This window comes from Antennarius striatus, chromosome 12 (assembly GCF_040054535.1).
Source record: "Antennarius striatus isolate MH-2024 chromosome 12, ASM4005453v1, whole genome shotgun sequence".
Classification (NCBI taxonomy): domain Eukaryota; kingdom Metazoa; phylum Chordata; class Actinopteri; order Lophiiformes; family Antennariidae; genus Antennarius; species Antennarius striatus.
Window position 1 is genome coordinate 11666157 of NC_090787.1, and position 17955 is coordinate 11684111.

Sequence of the window (17955 nt, forward strand, 5' to 3'; positions counted from 1 at the left end):
TTAGATTGGATGTAGGACACGTCAAGTCCAGAAATAGAAAAGGAAGTTGCAATACCACATTTGGCCACTACTGGAGTGGCAGTAATGAGCGATCCGACCCACAATGACGTCAGTAGGAGATAAATGTGACGCCTCGCTGCGCCGACGTCCTTTTTGCTCCGGTGTACTTCGGAGGCGGTCGGCCTGTGAGTGAGTCTGAGAAACCGAACAACGGCCTGCGAAAATGAAGCTGTACAAGTGCATCATCAGCGGTGAGTCCCCACGACGGGTGTCCACGTTAACCCGACATGGTGTTACAGCCACGGTGGTGTTTTCTGTGCCCTGTTACGGGACAGAATGGGCCCGGTCATCGACGGGATCCTGTTCCACAGCTTTCTGTTAGCAGCGGCTTTTGTGTTGCGTCACTAGGCCGGAGGGGAGCGCTCAGGCCAGCTAGCCTCAATTGCTACTTCTGTTTCGGTTAACGTATGAAAATCTAACTTATGGTCGCGCTAGTTTTGAATATCTGGGCGTTTAAAGCGAGATAAAAGTAAATTCTGTAGGTTTTGTGTATAGATATGGTGATTATCGTGATACTGAAGCAGACCGATATACGGTACCTACGTTCCTTTATAGCTAGCGATCAAGCTAAAGGCCAGCCGTTAGTCGGTCGGTGTGCTGCTCCCGGGACCGACCGGTGGCTCCTGATTGATCCCAGATGATGCCGTTCTCTGTCCGGGGAGGGTTCTGTGTTGTCGGCCGGGCATGATCTCAGTCCAATGTCCCTAAACGTTGTTTCCTCCCACAGATGATGAGATGTTCGCGGACACATTCAAAATTACCGAATCGGAAGACGGATTCTTCTATGAAGTCGAGGGAAAGGTATGTTGGTGGTAAAAGTACATATATTATAATCACGGATAGGTTTTGTTCCCCCCACTAAAATGCCAAACTACATTTAAAAATAGGACGATTTCTCCTGTTCATATCAAATCAAGTAATTTGAGTAATTATTGCTCCCCTGTAGCTCTTAAAGGGAGAGTAAAGTTAAGTGAGATGTTATTTATTATGAAAAAAAGAAAAAATAAATTTTATATTGTAGCATTCATTTGGTCAAAAAAGCTTAAAATCTGCGCCAGCTTCCGAATTCAGTGGTCATGTGGGCGTCATGCGTCACTGGGGCCAAACATAGCTTAGCAGCCACAAGAAACAATGCATTTCTAGACGCGATTAACAGCAAAAATATCATGGTTACCTGCGCGGTGAATGGTTGTCAACAGAACAGCAAAAAGACGCAACTTTCAAATAAGTTCACTGTGGAATTAATAACTCAAGTTATTAATTCCACACAGTCCAATAGTGATAAATGGCGGTTAGCTCAATGCTAACATAATATGGACAATCCCATTGACGGACTAGCGCGTTAGCATTTTTAGCATGATTCCTTCCCAGAAGGTATTCTAAAGAACGACAGGTCCTCGTCTGTGTCTTTTTGTTCTGTTGACAACTGTTCACTGCGCAGGTAACCATGATATTTTTTGGTGTTAATCACGTCTAGAATTGCATTGTTTCTTATGGCTGCTAGGCTATGTTTGCCCCAGTGACGTATGACGCCCACGTGACCACAATGCGGAAGCTGCTGCGGGGCAGATTTTGAGCTTTTTTGACCAAACGATGATTCTACACACATAGAAGGAATAAAATCTATTTTTCATAATGATGATTAACATATGTCAGTAAAATTAACTGTCCCTTTAAGATGGAGGTCCTGTCTGACTTGTCTGTTGCCTCACCTCCTGTATCCAGAATGTCACCAGAAACGAAAACTTTGATGACCGTTTGATATCGGCGAACGCCTCTGCTGAAGAGGAACAAGAATCCAATGAAGGGAGCCAAGTCTCTGGTTGCAACATTGTCCTGAACCACAATTTGGTGTCTGTTCCACCATATAAAAAGAAAGATTACTACGCATACATGAATAAATACGCCAAATTGTGAGTATCAGTACTAAAAAAGTGTGGTGATGGGGACAGAAATTGTAATTAATGCATTCCCAATGATAAATGTATAATGAATTATGTGACAGACATAACTAATATTAAACATCACTGCATGTCCAGAGTTAAAGCAAAGCTGGAAAAGGACCACCCGGAAAGAGTGACAGCATTTATGGAGGCTGCCACTGCTGCTGTTAAGAAGATCGGATCGCAAATTACAGACTATGATGTAAATATACTGTTTAACCTCCCAACTGTTTTGGCAAGTCACTGGGAAACCTATTGCACCCAGTCTTTTGCGGTCACTGGTTGTCAAAGTATCGAACGGCACGATTTTTTTCCCAACATCTTAACATGCAGTCTTAATCTCCCAACAGTTTTACCAAGGCGAAAGTCAGACAGAAAATGGCATGTTGGCATTGCTGAACTATCGCGAGGATGGCATCACACCTTACATGCTTTTCGTCAAAGAAGGCCTGTTCGAGGAGAAATTAGTAAGTCTTCAGCTGACTGCCCAAGAACATGAGTCATGAAACAAATGTAAATGCTAACTTCGAGAATGCCACAAACACTGAGCTGGAGGTAGCATAGATGAAGATGAGGTTCTCTTTGGGAGTGACCAGGATGGGTAGGATCAGGAATGAGTACATCAGAGGGACAGCACATGTTAGAGGTTTTGGAGATAAAGTCAGAGAGACTGAGATGGTTTGGACATGTCCAGAGGAGAGATGGTGATTATATTGGTAGAAGGATGCCGAGTTTTGAACTGCCACGCAGGAGGCCTAGAGGAAGACCAAACGGGAGGTTCATGGATGTAGTGAAAGAGGACATGAAGATAGCTGGTGTGAGAGAAGAGGATGCAGAAGACAGGGTTACATGGAGGCAACTGATTCGCTGTGGCGACCCCTGAAGGGACAAGCTGAAAGAATAAAAGACCACAAACAAAAATGTATTTGGTTATGTACACAATACTCAGGAGTGTTTCCTTTTAGCTGAAAGCCACACATTAGCTCATTAGAAAATCTAATTTTAAAAGACCTTAACAACTAGCATGAGCAGCCAGAGAAGCTGCTGATCAAGCGAACGTCAGTCTTTTTCCAGACATGTTTAATATTGTCAGACGAGTACTAGCCAATGCTAGCAGATGAAAAAAGTCTGAGTCACTGTTGCACTCAGGAATAGATCACATCACATTTAGAAAGTTCTGGGTTCATTTTCCCACTACTTTACAATCCTATCACTGGAGCAATAACATTGGAGTGTTCCCAGCCTCCCAAAGCAAATCTCTTGCATGTTTTTTTTAGTTCACTGCACTTGTCTTTGCATGCATTGATGTAAAATGATCGTTCACTGGACTAGACCAGAACCTGAATTGGTTAATTGTAAAGAAAGCACAGCACTCAGTGTGCCTAACATGCTTGCTTCTCTCTTGCAGTGATTGCTTTGGATCGTCTCTGCCGCGGCTGCTGCCTCCACCAGAGCAGACTGGGGGAGCAAGGATTTGAGTCATGTCTGAACAGAAATATTCTTACACGATTTCTTCAATTATTCCGAGACCACCACCACCAATGCTGGTGGAATCAGGATTTATCAAACCTTTTCTTTGACCTATTTGCAGTGCTGCTTCTTGTGGCAGTTTAAATGGATAATTAAAATGGATAGTATCAATCTCAAACATTGTGTGCATAGTTTTTAATCGATGGTCCATGCATCTTAAGTATGTTTAAACACTGAATTCAGAAAATTTGATTTCATTTAAAATAAAATCCATTGTCACCAGTTTGGGTCTTGCAGCAGATCTTTGGGAATGTTTTGACTTTACAGTTTATGCAGTCTAAAATGAATGTGGTCAGAGATACAGTATTCATTTCCCCAAACTGGTCTCATAAGAAAACAGAATTGTCTGAAATGTCTTGGTTTTTTGAAGCATTAAGATTACTTTCAATAGAACCATAGGTTCAAGCTCAACCCATAAACCCAAAAGCTCTGTTCAGCGGATCTTTCATGAGTGCAGATTGCTCATGCTTACGGAGACATGGTTAACTGATGCTATACCAGATGCTAACATGGAACTGCGAGGTTTCACTGCGGTGAGAGCGGACAGTCACGAAGGTGTGTGGGGAAAAGCAAAGGTGGGGGACTCGGCTACACCAACAACTGCTGGTGTATCCCCAGCCATGTTTCAGTGAAGGCGGTTGTATGTTGCCCTAACCTGGAGCTGCTGGCCATTAGCATACGGCCATACTATTTACTCTGGGAGTGCAATCACGTGATCTCCCTCTGTCGGCCAATGCAGCCGCTGCATGCGAGAAGATCACCAGTGTCCTTGCACGGCTGCAGACCAAACATCCTGAAGCCTTTATGATTTCTGGAGACTTTAAGCATGTCACCCTGGACACTGGCCTTGCTACCTTCCACCAGGTTCACAAACAACGATTGACCTGTACACTAATGTTAAAGAGGCGTACAGTGACTGTCTTTGGACCACAACTTGGTCCAAAGACAGGCAGTCTCTACACGTACCATCAGGACATGACTCCTTAAGCAGAGGAGGCTCTCAGAGACTGCCATAACACCATGGACTGGGACGTACTGCTGGGTGGATATGGCGAGGACATCGATGGGATGACCCCCGCCAAGGCAGTTTGGTGTTATCCAAATAACAAGCCGTGGATAACACAGGACGTGAAAGATGTACTCAACAGGAAAAAGGCGGCTTTCAGGACAAAGGATAAGGAGATGAGAAAAAGCACAGAGGGAGGTGAAACGCTGTATAAAGGAGGCCAAGGACGCATACAGGAGGAAGGTGGAGCAGCATCTGAACAACAACATGAGGGACGTCTGGGAAGGTGTAAGAAACATCACTGGTCACAAAGCCAGGACCTGGATAGGGGAGGGAGCGGTGCAGAGGGCCAAGGACTTGAATAACTTTTCAATAGGTTCAACCAGGTCCCCCCGCAACACCCACTATCACCCTCCACCCTCACGAACTCCGCAGTAGCTCACCAGCCTCACCCCTATCCCATGCCCCCCACCCCTCCACAGCAGCAAAATGCCCCCCCACCACATACCCTTACCCCCAGCCCCCTCCCCCCATCTAACCTCCCCACATAGCTCCTAACCATCTGTAGTTACAGGGGAGCCCCCCACCACCCCCATTCCCTCCTTTTCCAACACGCCTACCAACCCCCCCCCCCCTTGCAGCAGTGGAGCAGCCCCCCTCAACCACCCATCCCACCCCCTACCCTACCTCCCTCAAGCCCACCTTGACCAATCCTAGCTCCCTCCTCTCCTCAAACCCCCACTCCCTCACCTGCAAGCCCTCCCCCATGTCTCAGACACCCTCCCTCCACCCCCCACCACCCCTTCTCTGCTTCACGACTGACCCGGTAAGAGGAGAACTCCGGAAGCTTCGGCCCCGAAAGGCAGCAGGACCGGATGGGGTGAACCCCCGTCTACTCAAGACCTGCGCCTCTGAACTCGGGGAGCCGCTACAACGGGTCTTCAACCTGAGCCTGCGTCTCAGGCAGGTGCCCACCCTCTGGAAGACGTCGTGCATTGTTCCAGTTCCTAAAAAGAACCGGCCCAGCGAGCTGAACGACTTCCGACCAGTGGCGCTTACATCGCATCTAATGAAGACTCTGGAGCGGCTCTTCCTCAATCTCCTCAGGCCTCAGGTACAACATGCCAGGGACTCCTTACAGTTTGCCTACCGGGAAAAGGTCGGTGTGGAGTACGCCATCCTCCATATGCTACACCGAGCCCACTCGCATCTGGACAGGGAAAGCCACACTGTGAGGATCCTTTTTCTGGACTTTTCAAGTGCCTTCAACACTATCCGGCCCTGTATACTGCAGGACAAACTCTTAAAAATGCGAGTGTACACCGACCTGGTTGCTTGGATCCATGACTACCTCACCAACAGACCACAGTTCGTCAGGCGAAAGGACGCCACGTCTGATACTGTGGTCAGCTGCATCGGTGCTCCACAGGGGACTGTCTTGTCTCCAATCCTCTTCACCCTGGACACGGCGGACTTCTGCTACAACACAGATCTGTGTCACATCCAGAAGTTCGCAGATGACGCAGCCATCGTGGGTTGTATCAGGAACAATGTGGAGGAGGAGTATAGATGCGTGGTGAAGGACTTTGTTGACTGGTGTCACAGCAAGCAGCTCAACACCTCCAAAGCTAAAGAGTTGGTCATTGACTTCAGGAGGGGCAGACCCCAACCTAGACCAGTTCTGATAGGAACAGAGGAGGTGGAGATTGTGCAGACCTATAAATATCTTGGGCTGTGGCTAGACATCAAGCTAGACTGGACCAGCAACACAAGGCAGCTGTACAAGAAAGCACAGAGCAGGACGTACTTTCTAAGGAGGATGAAGAGCATTCAACGTCTGCAGGAAGCTCCTGTGGATGTTCTATCAGTCTGTGGTCGCCAGCGTCCTGTCCCTCCGCAACACAACCTGTAGTGTGTTGGGGAGGGAGCTTGACAAAGGCGGATCTCTCCAGGCTGGAAAAGCTGATCAGGCGGGCCAGCTCAGTAGTCGGGATGAAACTGGACCCTCTGGCAACGGTGGTAGAAAAGAGAACCTTGGACAAACAGCTGGACATCATTGACAATGTCAGCCACCCTCTGCACACCGTTACCAACTACCAGAGGAGCCTGAGCAGCCAGAGGCTGCGCCTCCCAACATGCAGGACAAACAGACTGAAGAACTCCTTCATCCCCCGGGCCATCAAACTACTCAATCCTCTCTGGGGGAGATGAAGAAAAAGGAAGTTCACACGAGAGCGGAGGGATGACGGAAATAATGCACCAAACATTGTAAGCAATATACACAGTAATATAATATTCAGTCCATGCCTATCCAGGTTTATTTATTCATGCCCTTCATTCTTAGCCCATTTAAGCCCATTTACGTCTTTGTATTTGTATATTCCTTTATTTAGTGATTTATTATTCTCTCTGGTGGGTTATTATTTATTACTCTTTCCATTTGGTGTTGGCATTACTTTCTGTGTGTCTTTTCTTTCTGTGTACGTACTGTACTGTGTATAATGTGACGGAGAAATTAATTTCCCTGATGGACCCTCCTGAAGGGATGAATGAAGTCCTATTCTACTCTTCTCTCTCTACTCAGACTGGTCGCCTATATCTGATTTTTAGCCCATCCAGATTGATATTGGATATCCGTTTTTTAGTCTGAACAGTCACATTCCTTTTGATATCCTATTTTTGCGGGATGGATTGAAACCACATTCAGGAGTTAGTTCCATATCGGATATGGACATATTTACGTCTTCGTCTGAACAGCTCCAAACTGATCGGATAAGGTGGGCCGTGGCGCCACTAGGAAGAGGGTGACTCATTACAGACCGGTAAAAAGTTGAAAGTTGACAATGTCTGGTGTGTGAGAGATTTTTTACCAGACAGTGATAGTGTCAATACACTAAGGTGACAAAACTTCATGTTCGTCGTTGCAATTATGACCTCATACATTACACGCACTGAATGACGCCTCTGCCCCGACGTCATTACGGCCCGTGTCAGATCGGCCGACAAAGAGGCCGAGTCTAAACAGAGATCGCATTTGGATGCTTGCTAGAACAGTCAGCCCTAAACATCGGATACAGAAGGAAATCCGATATGCCTGCAGTCTGAACGCAGCCTTTGTGACTCATTTCTGAATACTTCTTTCAATACTTTGTGGGAAGTTTACTGACAGATGATGAGCTGGAGTTCTCAGCCCAGAGTTAATCATATAAGGGGTTTCAGTGATTTTTGAAAATGTTATTTACTTCCATCATAGGGTTTTGCTGGAGCCAAAAAGGAATTTTCCCCAAGGACACAATTGTCTGAAATGTCTAAATTTGCTGACACATTAAGATTCCTTTCAATAGAACCTCAGGTTCAAGCTCAATCCACAAAAAACCCAAAAATCCCAAAAAAATCCAACTGGTTCTCCTGGTACCAGTGAAACAGACTCGTTCACTTTTCTGCAATGAGGAGTGACGAGTCACTCCACAGAGCATGTTGACATCCTTCCAGGTTCCAGGTGGCTGACCTGGCAGTGTTCCGTCAGACGCTCAGCATCATGCTTTGGGATTCAAAAGGTTTACTTGCAACTGCTTGGTCATGGAAACCCACTCCACAAACCTCCTGGTGGAGTCTTTGTCGTTACTGGGTTTGATGCACTAAAAAAGAGTTTGGTGCCTTTAAAGCCATTTAGAAAAATAGAAAAAAATAGAACAAAACTAAGGTAAGGTCAGTTTTTTCCACTGTCAATTGGTTTGACTGGCTTTTACTATTCAGGTTCACAACACTTGCTGTAAAATTATTTAATCAGAGGACTTGCTAATGCATATCAGACATTTCTCTCATACAAGTCAAACTGTAATTAAACTAAATTAACTCAAAATCACATGCTGTACCTTTTACTCTGAAGTCTGAAAGAAATTAAATGTAAACTTCCCAGTGAATATCAACCAGCTGAAAGCTGAGGTTGGATCTGCTGTGAGTTGGTTCTAATGTGCTCACAGGATCGCTCCGGAACTATGTCATCTGCATCTCCTCCTCCTCAGCAGACTGGTAGTGTCGGTACTCTGGCTTTAGCTCCCACGTGCTTTTGTGAGCTCCTTTGTTAGTATAGGTTCCAACTTCCTTCAAGATTTCTTTCAGGTACGTCTGAAAAACAGGTTGGTGAACAAATGACAGGCGAATTACATGTTTTGTCACCTGTACAAAAATTAAAACAAGTAATGAAATCCTCTTAGGTACAAAGAGGTTATATTTTAGAGATTTCACCAGAATAATTTAACATGTTTGGAAATATTTGTATTCGCTCTGGCAGAGACTTTCCCCCTGCTGCTCGTCTTTCCTTTATATTTATATAATAAATATGAGCGCATTTCCCAAAATGTCAAACTGTCCCCTTTGAAAGAACTGCCATTTTTGGATATTTGCTGCTGAGAGAAAACACTTCAATTTAAACAATAAGAATTTTGTTTTAGCCATAGAGGAAGAGCTCAATAAAATCTCCATCCATTGAGCATGATTTCAGGATAAAGTTGTTGAGAGTGTCATCAACACAAATTACATAAATTGAAGCCAAAAATATTGGTCGTGCTCAATTCATCTCACAAAACATCGGAGGAGAGGGTGTTCATCTGCCACAGTAAAATAAGATCACTATTTTGTACATTTCCCAACTGTAGAATGAATAAAGGATTATCTTATCTCTTATCTGGTGCCTGCAGACTTGCATTCTGGAATGGTAGTGTGAGGTTGCACACCATGCCTGAGGCAGTTCTACTGTAAATCCAAATAGTGTTTTTTATTTTGCCTGTAGCTACATTTTATTTTTAGTTTGAACCTGCTCTGATCTTTCATTCCTGCAGAGACAACACTGCTTAGTTACAGGAAGCATGAAAGAGCTGTGGCAAGACCGATCAGTGTTGAGGGCACGGCGCTCTTTCCTCCAATCACCACTAGGGGTATCTGTTGAGCTTTAGATGTTGACCTACCATACCTGATAAATAACAGCGATGTGGTGCAAGATTTCTCATTATGGTCATTTTGGTTACTTTAGTTCAGTTAATTTGAGTGCTCGCCAAGTGCTCTCGGAGAGGAGCGGTGGTGTGGAATGTATTGCTGCGTTTGACTCCTACTCCTACTGCTGATGGTTATGTAATCAGATTCAATCAGCAGGAGAGAGGGACCTCAAGGTCTCGTCAGCACCTACACATTGCTGTTCTCCGCAAGCTGGAACGAATCGGTTGCACTTTATTGATTCATCTCTCATACATACATGTGTATGCATGCGCACATGCGCGAGTTGGCCCAAATTTTTTTCCACAAAGCTGGTGTGAACAGGCATGAACGTCATGCTGTGGGCGATTCGTTCAAATTTAACAAAACAAGGTGGATAGTGGGCAGGTGTATTTTATTTATTTTTGATGGCCTTTACAGCTCTATGGTTACGTGTGTTTGTTGTGTGTCAGCGTACTACTCACCACAGGTTGTTTGGTAATGTCCACCAGGTCTTTAATGTTGTAATACTGGTGCTTCTCGAAGGCAGAGAAGAGCATGTCCAACACAACCTGCCGCTCAGCCCTCACCATCTTCCCCTCTGATTTCTTTTTTTTATCATAAACCACCTGAAAAGCACAGTCATAATATCAATACTGATATGTCCAATATTCTTTTAGGTTATCATCTCCTGTCACTTGTGAATCTTAAAAAATATTTTGATCACTGATCATAGCTCTATTTATATCTGCTGCTTTGAAGTAAAGGTGTGTTCACATTAGAGCGAGATACCTGATCACTGTAATGAGCAACATGAACTCTAAAGATCACCAGAACAGATTTGAGAGAAAAAAAACAAAGAAAAAACAAACACATCCTGGCTGCTATTCTCACATTGAAATCGTGGTTGGCCACAGGCTTGAAGACGGTTGTGACGGCTCTGTCCAGCTGCTGCGACAGGCGTGGAGACTTGTTGGACTCTTTCATCTGCAGCCTGACGACCACAAGGAGAAAATTACTTGAACATGATGTCTGTTGACAGATGCCTGTTGGCACGGACACAACTGCCACCACCTCAATAGGAGTTTGGCAGCTGCTCTGTCCAAAAATAAGCTGCTTCATATTTATTTTCATTGCTCTCTGTTCACCTCCACACTTTTTGTTCAGACCACAGTAACAGCAAACATAGCAAAACCAGAAGAATTACAAATCAAAGGTGCTGCATCGATGGCTTGCTTTTATAATGATGAATTCATAGTTTTTCATTCCGTTGTCATTGACTCAGTTTATTTCTAAATGTTAATACAAAAAAAACAAAACTGATTGCACCAAACAAAAACACCAACAAATACATAAGACACCACCCAATTAATAAACTGGATCTCATTTGAATTATGTGTGGAGCACAGATGTTTTAAATCTGTCTTCCCTTGTTAATAAGCTCATTAGAAACCTGTGCTGAAGTTTCTATCAAAAGTGGTTGAGTGTGCGCCCACACACACACACACACACACACACGCACACGCACACGCACACACACATGCACACACACACAGACACACAGGCATGGCAGCATGACAGCATCATGTCCTGTATTTCCTGGAGATGGCCAGAATGGAGGGACAGTTGTCAGCTGCCATGGAAATGTAGATTACAAGACTGTGGTGCAAAGTGAAGCCTTTTCATCCCTTTTCATCTAAGTTCAGTACGTCTTCTCCAGGCCATCACCCTTACGCCCAATAAAATCTGAAAAGACTGTTTGCCAGGAAGGTGCAGAGATCTAAAGCAGAGGGGATTTGGTATCTTTTGATGGTCTGGAAGATGGTCACAGATGAGTGTTTGTCACATCATTTCATTAAAAATCTTTCCTCCTTCGGGATTTGGTGGCTGACACAGAAATGGCTTCACACGCTAAAGCAAAGTATACTGTGATGTGTTTGCCTTAGGATTGTTATTGCAGCAGTGCATCTGCCACAGTGATGCAGTTGCTATAGCAATCCCATCCACTAACTAGCTTGAATAACGCATCAAATCAAGAGGAGAAATGAACCATTTGAAAAGACAGCCGAGTTTTCATTGCACACAAATGTAACGGCAGTAGCGACGCTCACCTGACAGGTCACGACATTTGCATTCCTTTGTCAATTGTTTTCTTGAATGCTTGTGTTGTCCAGAGGTGAAAAAACAAAATTTGGCCGCAGTTTAGAAATGAATTTACTTTAACGTGTCAATGTTTGTGGTTAATTCCACTGATGTTATGCATGACTTATTAATAGTTTTCCAAGGGGCGTAGGGTCAAGGGAAAAGTGGAGCGATGAGTTTTCATCAAGACCTCCAGACATGATGACAGAACAAATTCCCCTTCAATAGACATTAGTAAAGTGAACTCACTTTTTCAGCTTCATGTAGTTGTCATCGACGTCCGGCCTGCATTCTACTCTGTGCACCACCGTCCCCTCCAGACTGATTTCATCTGCAACAAAGACTCAAAGAGCTGCTAAATCATGATTCAGACACACACACACACACACACACACACACACACACACAAAACTGTATTCATTGAAATACATTTATTATTGTTGCCCTTATTTAAATTACTTGTGGGTAACTGTCCATTTAGAAATATCCCATGATCGCAGAAAATACATGAATTACAGCATTTTCATATAATAGAATTTAATATAGTAATTGTATGTAACTACCTGTTTATTTGTTTCAACACGTGAAAGCATAATTATGACATCGACGATAATTACGTCCAAGCCACAGCCTTTACGTGAAACCATAGGCTGGCTCTCCATTCTAATCCAATCAGCTCTAGGATTCGCTTTCATTGTTCACTTTTTTCCTTCCAAATTTTGAATTCACTTTCCAGGAAAATATGGAGTCCAGTTGGTGAACGTTGGCGTAATGTTGGCAATAGTTCTATCTATTGTGCATTGTTGAATGATTTGGCTTTGTTCGTATCAGGGCTCCAAGAAGCGTAAGAAACCACCAGACTTCACACCCGTCGGTCAACAAAACCAGCAATCTATAAAGAGCTGTGTTCAACAAACAAACAGCAAGGGACTCATCATCATCAACAACTGAGGTTCATGGAGAGAGGCTGGTCAACTCAATTTAACATTTTTCAAACCAAATCAATACACAAAGGGTTAAATTCAGATTAAAACCTTTTTCAATGGGTTAGAGGCCAGTACCCTCCCCCCCAGGAATGCCTTATTTCTTAATCTCTCATTTTAATTGTAGGGGAAAGAATTTTTTTTAAAAAGCATAGTTATCTGAAACTACATCAGATTCTGTATTCAGCTTTTAAAGTCACTATTTAATTATTTATGATTAAACAGCCAGAAATGGGGGGAAGTATGCATATATATTTATAGACTTCTGCATTTATATTTGGTGAAAAACAGAAATGTCTAAAGTAAAAATGAAGTCAATACATAACATTTATAAACAGAAAATTCAATGCCTTTCTCAGTGCGGTCACAAAGACAATGATATGAAACACCCAAAGATTGTATTTTTATTCAATGGTTCAACAGATACTCACTGCATTTCAAAATGCTAAATCATAAATTTATATATGTAAGTATGGATGTATGTGTATTTGGAACTCATAAAACCCAGTAGAGTTTTAGAAAACTCTTTATAATATAACATTTCTACTTACATACCTCATTAGTCTTGATGGATGTTGCCTGCGGAGTAGCAGATAAACTTTCGACAAGCTGCAGAACACCCTCTTTCTTATCATCTGATATCTGATTTTAAAAATTCCACCTGTTCTCTGACAATCACAGCAGCCCCACTGGAGTAGAACACCAAATAAAAGGTGTTTTTATACTTATGTTGTTCATGTAATCCAAAGCTGTTTAAATCAATCCACTGGACTTAAAGAAAGTTTACTGAAAATGTTTTTCCTCTCATCCGAGAGACGAGTGGGTAACAATCCCATGGACTTTGTGGAAAAGGTGAGGAGGACTGAGACTGGATATGAGATGAGACTATGTTATCCTACAACGTCACTTTCCTATTCACATGTTCCCACAATGGAGGCGGTGGAAGCAGTAAGACAACGGCTTTCACAGGACAACACCCTCAGCGACAGGACAAACCTCAACCCTGACCAGACCCCACAGGGTTAATAAGCTGGGACAAGACCAGTCACCTTCAGAACTGAAGAAGCCTCTTGGATGAGAGACAAAATGTCTTCAAGGAACTTTCTTAAAGTCCAGTGAATTGATTTAAAAACAGCTCTGGATAACCATAACCTGGATAACTGAGAACCTACACATGTTGGTCATGTATTTTCAGTGAATAGTTGAAAAAAAAATTATCCCCAAAGCTTTCCAAGTTATTTTCTCTTAAAATGGGATTTATTGGCAACAAATGCAGAATAATCGCCAATTTCATCCATAATATAACAGCCTTGATGTATTCAGTGTGTGAACAAATGCAGGTGCCACAGTCACCATAGTAACCATCACATGCCACACATCATTCCGTGAACACTCTTTAATTTTGAGGCAATGAATGCATTGCAATATGTCACAGATCTCACTAATGTTTATTTTTGCCTTTTCCCACAAATGGATGCAATTAGGCACAATTATTGTCTGGTGAATACCAGAATACTTATCAGCACCACATCTGAAAGCACATTCACACAAGTGTGCACACATGCACATGGCAGACTACACGGTACAACACCAGCGCCCCTGATGTCCAGTAAATGTGGTCAAATGGGCAAAAGCCCTAAAAAAAATAATAATTTCCCTTTGTACTCTCAATTTTTTTACTCTTTTCAGTATGAAGACAAACAATGTCTGTAGGCACAAAAAAACCCTCTTCCTCAACATGGAAGGACATACGTAGATAGAGAACAACATGAATATCATGGGATGTGAACTGTACGAAGCATGCGTAGCTCAAGGCTACTTTGTGTGGGAGGAACACATGGGATAATCCAGTGGTTGAGTCCTGCACATTGACCTCACTATAAGACTTCCCAGAGTGAGATCCAAGCTTTGCTCCGCACCTCTAGTTGGATATTCGGGATCCTATTTCTCCTACAAATCTTCAATTCCGAGATGCGTAACACGAGAAGTCTCTAAAGGATAAAGAAAAACATGAGGCTGAGATTTAACATCAAAAATGTTTCCATGCACCTTGTTTTATAAACATATCTCTACCCAACACCATGTTAACCTCACATATTAGGGCAGCAATGATGTTGGATTTTTTTCTGTGATACTTATTGTGAATTAATTTCTTTTTTTAACAGCAATGCAAAAACTGTGAGCTTTGATTTCACATTAAATTATGTGTAAACCGTTTCAACGTGACGATGCCAGGCAACCAGCTGAGACTTTCTGCAACAAAACAAATATGCATGTTTCCCAAAATAAGAGATTAGTCCTATTTGCATCTCATATTTTCATTTTCTTTAGATGTTAAACAACTTAAATTTGATTACTATGGTGGAATTGGTAAAATAACTGTTTCAGACTGCACTCCAAATGTTTGGTTGAGCCTAAGTACAGGTTGCTTAAAAGGGTGACATCCTCCATTAATATCTGACCCCACAGGAAATGGAAAAAATACCACTGGGAAGAGAAGGAAATGGATTAATAGGTCAATGTCTGTGTATTCATTCCCATCATGTTACAGCTCTGTTGTGACATTGTCAGAAACAGTTTTCTGCTTTAATGTTGTGTAAGTCTACTGCACACAGCGCCATGTCTACTTTATCCAGTGGATAGTAGGCTGAACTCTGTTAAAGGACTCAATGATATTAAAATAACTTATTGAAAAAATGTCTCCAATCACATAAAACCGAGATGGAAAAAGAAGCGAATTAACTGTAATACCCTACATGCAGAGCACAGTGAAAACAGTGAAGAGACCTACCCCCCCACACACACCCTCAGCAGTCCATCTGTTTCGAGGCCCTTTCCTCAAAGCTCTGACCTTCCTAATGTTAATCACAACAACCCGTTTTCCTCCCACTATAGCCTCCACCGATCATCAGCATCTGTGGATCAGCGAGGCCTCCCCATCGCAAATCAGCCACAAACACAGCAAGCCTACACGAATTTACAGAATTTGCACAATAAATACAAATATCAGTCACATTTCATCAACATGCAAATGAATGCTACTCTTTAGTTTTGTACATTGCTTGCATTAATATTTCTCCTTTTTGTCTTTCAGCCAATTCATAAACTATTACCCGGTGGAAGGTCATATGTCTGAAGAAAAGGTTATTCGACATTAAGAGCAGCTCCCTGAATAAATGAAGACATTCAGACTCTTCAACTATTCTGCTGGATGGCACAAAGACAGTGGAAATGAAAGAAGTGAGAGAGATAGCGAGAGAGAAGAGAGTTTTTATCAATAAACCTACCTGTTGTTGCTTTGCTGTAATATGACTACCAGACCTTAACACTGTATCACGTTTGGTCATCGTCACCACCTGACCCCCAATAAACCACTGAAAAATCGGACACCCTTCAACCATGTGTGATAAACAGTTTCTTTTTCTCTGGAATCAAAACTGACATTCTGAGTCATGCATTCGGCTGCTTCCAGAAGGTCCCACAGTCAAACTTTCAGACTATTTCTAGGTCGTCTTATAATTAAAAAATATAACAGATATGAGTTTTGGCCCACTGCTGACAGCCCTATAGAAAAATAGCATCTAATAAATTCCAGAGTGGTTTCCGAAAGCGTCACAATATGAAAACTGCTTTTCATTGTGACAAAGTGGTTGCACCCCGGGGCCCTGCTCAAGATCCATTTAGTGTCTACAACACATTTTTATGTTTTTCAAGCAAACAAAGTCTCACATCATGGACGCTGCTTCTGATACTGCGCCACAGGCTAATTATGTGTCTTTGGCTTTCTGTGCTGTCCACCTCAGATCCGTTTGAAGCTCGATGTCCTCCTGGTTACAAATCCAACTGTTCTTTTCAAGGGAATTTGTTTGTTATCTCAGGGATGATTTTTAAACAGTATAGGAAAACAAGGGGCAGGTAAATAATGCATGCCATTGGCCCGCTAGTTACACCATTAATTTTTGGGCAATAGAGACACAGAGAGAGGGAGAGAGAATTAGCCGCAGTATACTTTTCACTTCTACTTAAATTTAAAAAATTACTTCTAGTTTAAGAGAATGACATGAAAAATATTCACAATACAAGACACTTTTAATATAAATGTGTTTATAAGATGTAAGTCAAGTCAATTAAAGGCCCTAGTCCTGTACAGGTCTTGTGTTGACCAGGTTTCTTCATGCTTTTATTCCAACAATTTTAGAGGAATAACACGACTTCTGATTGACGGATCATGCTGTCACTTTGTTTACAGTGTGTACATCTTTTCCTGTGCCAGTGTTTATGATCTCGTCATACTATCCATTATTGATGGCTTGGAGGTACATGTGATCAGTTAATGATAGGGATGCTATAAAAAGCATCATGACAGATGTCTGACACTCCCTTTAATGACAGGTCAGGTGACTGATGGAGCACACACAAGCGTTGAGAAGATAACTAGGTGTGCCAACATCTACAGGTAGGTAACTGTTGGAGAGGAAATTCACGTGTTGCATATTAATTACATGTAGTATGATAATGACTGACATTCATAAAACACGCACATGGCTTCAGATCATGTACAGCTGTATTGATTACAGACCTAACTTACTCTTAATATGATTAGTGCGTCAAAAATGCATTGATTAAATTCAAAGCAACTGGCTGTAAATTATGTATTTTCACAAGAAACAGAATGAAAAAGATAAAACATACTCTCCCCCTCATCCTTCACAGGCAAACACCTTAATAGTGACAAAGCCTTGCCTACACATGACGACAACAATGAAGCAGTGGTTGTGGTGGTGGTGGGGTTAGGGGGGGTTAGGGGTGTGGTCACTGATTGGATCTCCAAATATAATGTTCCATTAGTACTCGTCTCTAAGCCCAGGGGTGCTTCATTAGGGAAATCTAATGACTCCATTCATTAACGTTTGGGTGACTTTCCAACATCTGAGACTGCAGTCCACTCAATTTTATTTAACAAGGACTAGATCCACCCAGGGGCACGGTGGTGCAGTGGGTAGCGCTGTCGCCGCACAGCCAAACGGTTCCTGGTTCAAGTCCCGTTCTGTGTGGAATTTGTATGTTCTCCCCGTGTCTGCATGGGTTCTCTCCGGGTTCTCCGGCTTCCTCCCACCTCCAAAAACATGCGCTTCAGGTTTATTGGCTGTCCAGTCGTGTGTGATGGTTATCGTGCATGGTTACCTGTCTTTGTGTGGCTCTGCAGTGCACTGGCATCTTGCCCGGAGTTTGCCCCGCCTCACACCCCAAAACAGCTGGGATAGGCTCCCTGTGAGCTGCTATGGCGGATAAAGCGGTTCGGAAGATGAATGAATGAATG

The 17955-nt window shown here is 42.9% G+C and overlaps 2 protein-coding genes across 2 annotated transcripts in view; one reads left to right on the plus strand and one right to left on the minus strand.

Moving 5' to 3' along the window:
* Positions 1-118: 118 nt before the first annotated feature.
* On the plus strand, positions 119-3755 carry tpt1 (tumor protein, translationally-controlled 1). Its single transcript, XM_068328890.1, has 6 exons — positions 119-251; positions 788-861; positions 1786-1973; positions 2100-2205; positions 2354-2470; positions 3412-3755. The coding sequence occupies exons 1-6, from the start codon at positions 224-226 to the stop codon at positions 3412-3414; spliced, it is 516 nt and encodes a 171-aa protein (XP_068184991.1). The 5' UTR covers positions 119-223; the 3' UTR covers positions 3415-3755.
* A 4508-nt stretch (positions 3756-8263) lies between these two features.
* The window catches only part of LOC137605165 (general transcription factor IIF subunit 2-like), a 31400-nt gene continuing 21708 nt past the window's right edge, over positions 8264-17955 (minus strand). The window contains exons 5-8 of the mRNA XM_068329629.1: positions 11902-11983; positions 10405-10504; positions 9996-10139; positions 8264-8667 (exon numbers count right to left, since the gene is read on the minus strand). Coding sequence (XP_068185730.1) covers positions 8536-8667; positions 9996-10139; positions 10405-10504; positions 11902-11983 — 458 coding nt within the window. The 3' untranslated portion in view covers positions 8264-8535. The remainder of the gene's footprint in view (positions 8668-9995; positions 10140-10404; positions 10505-11901; positions 11984-17955) is intronic.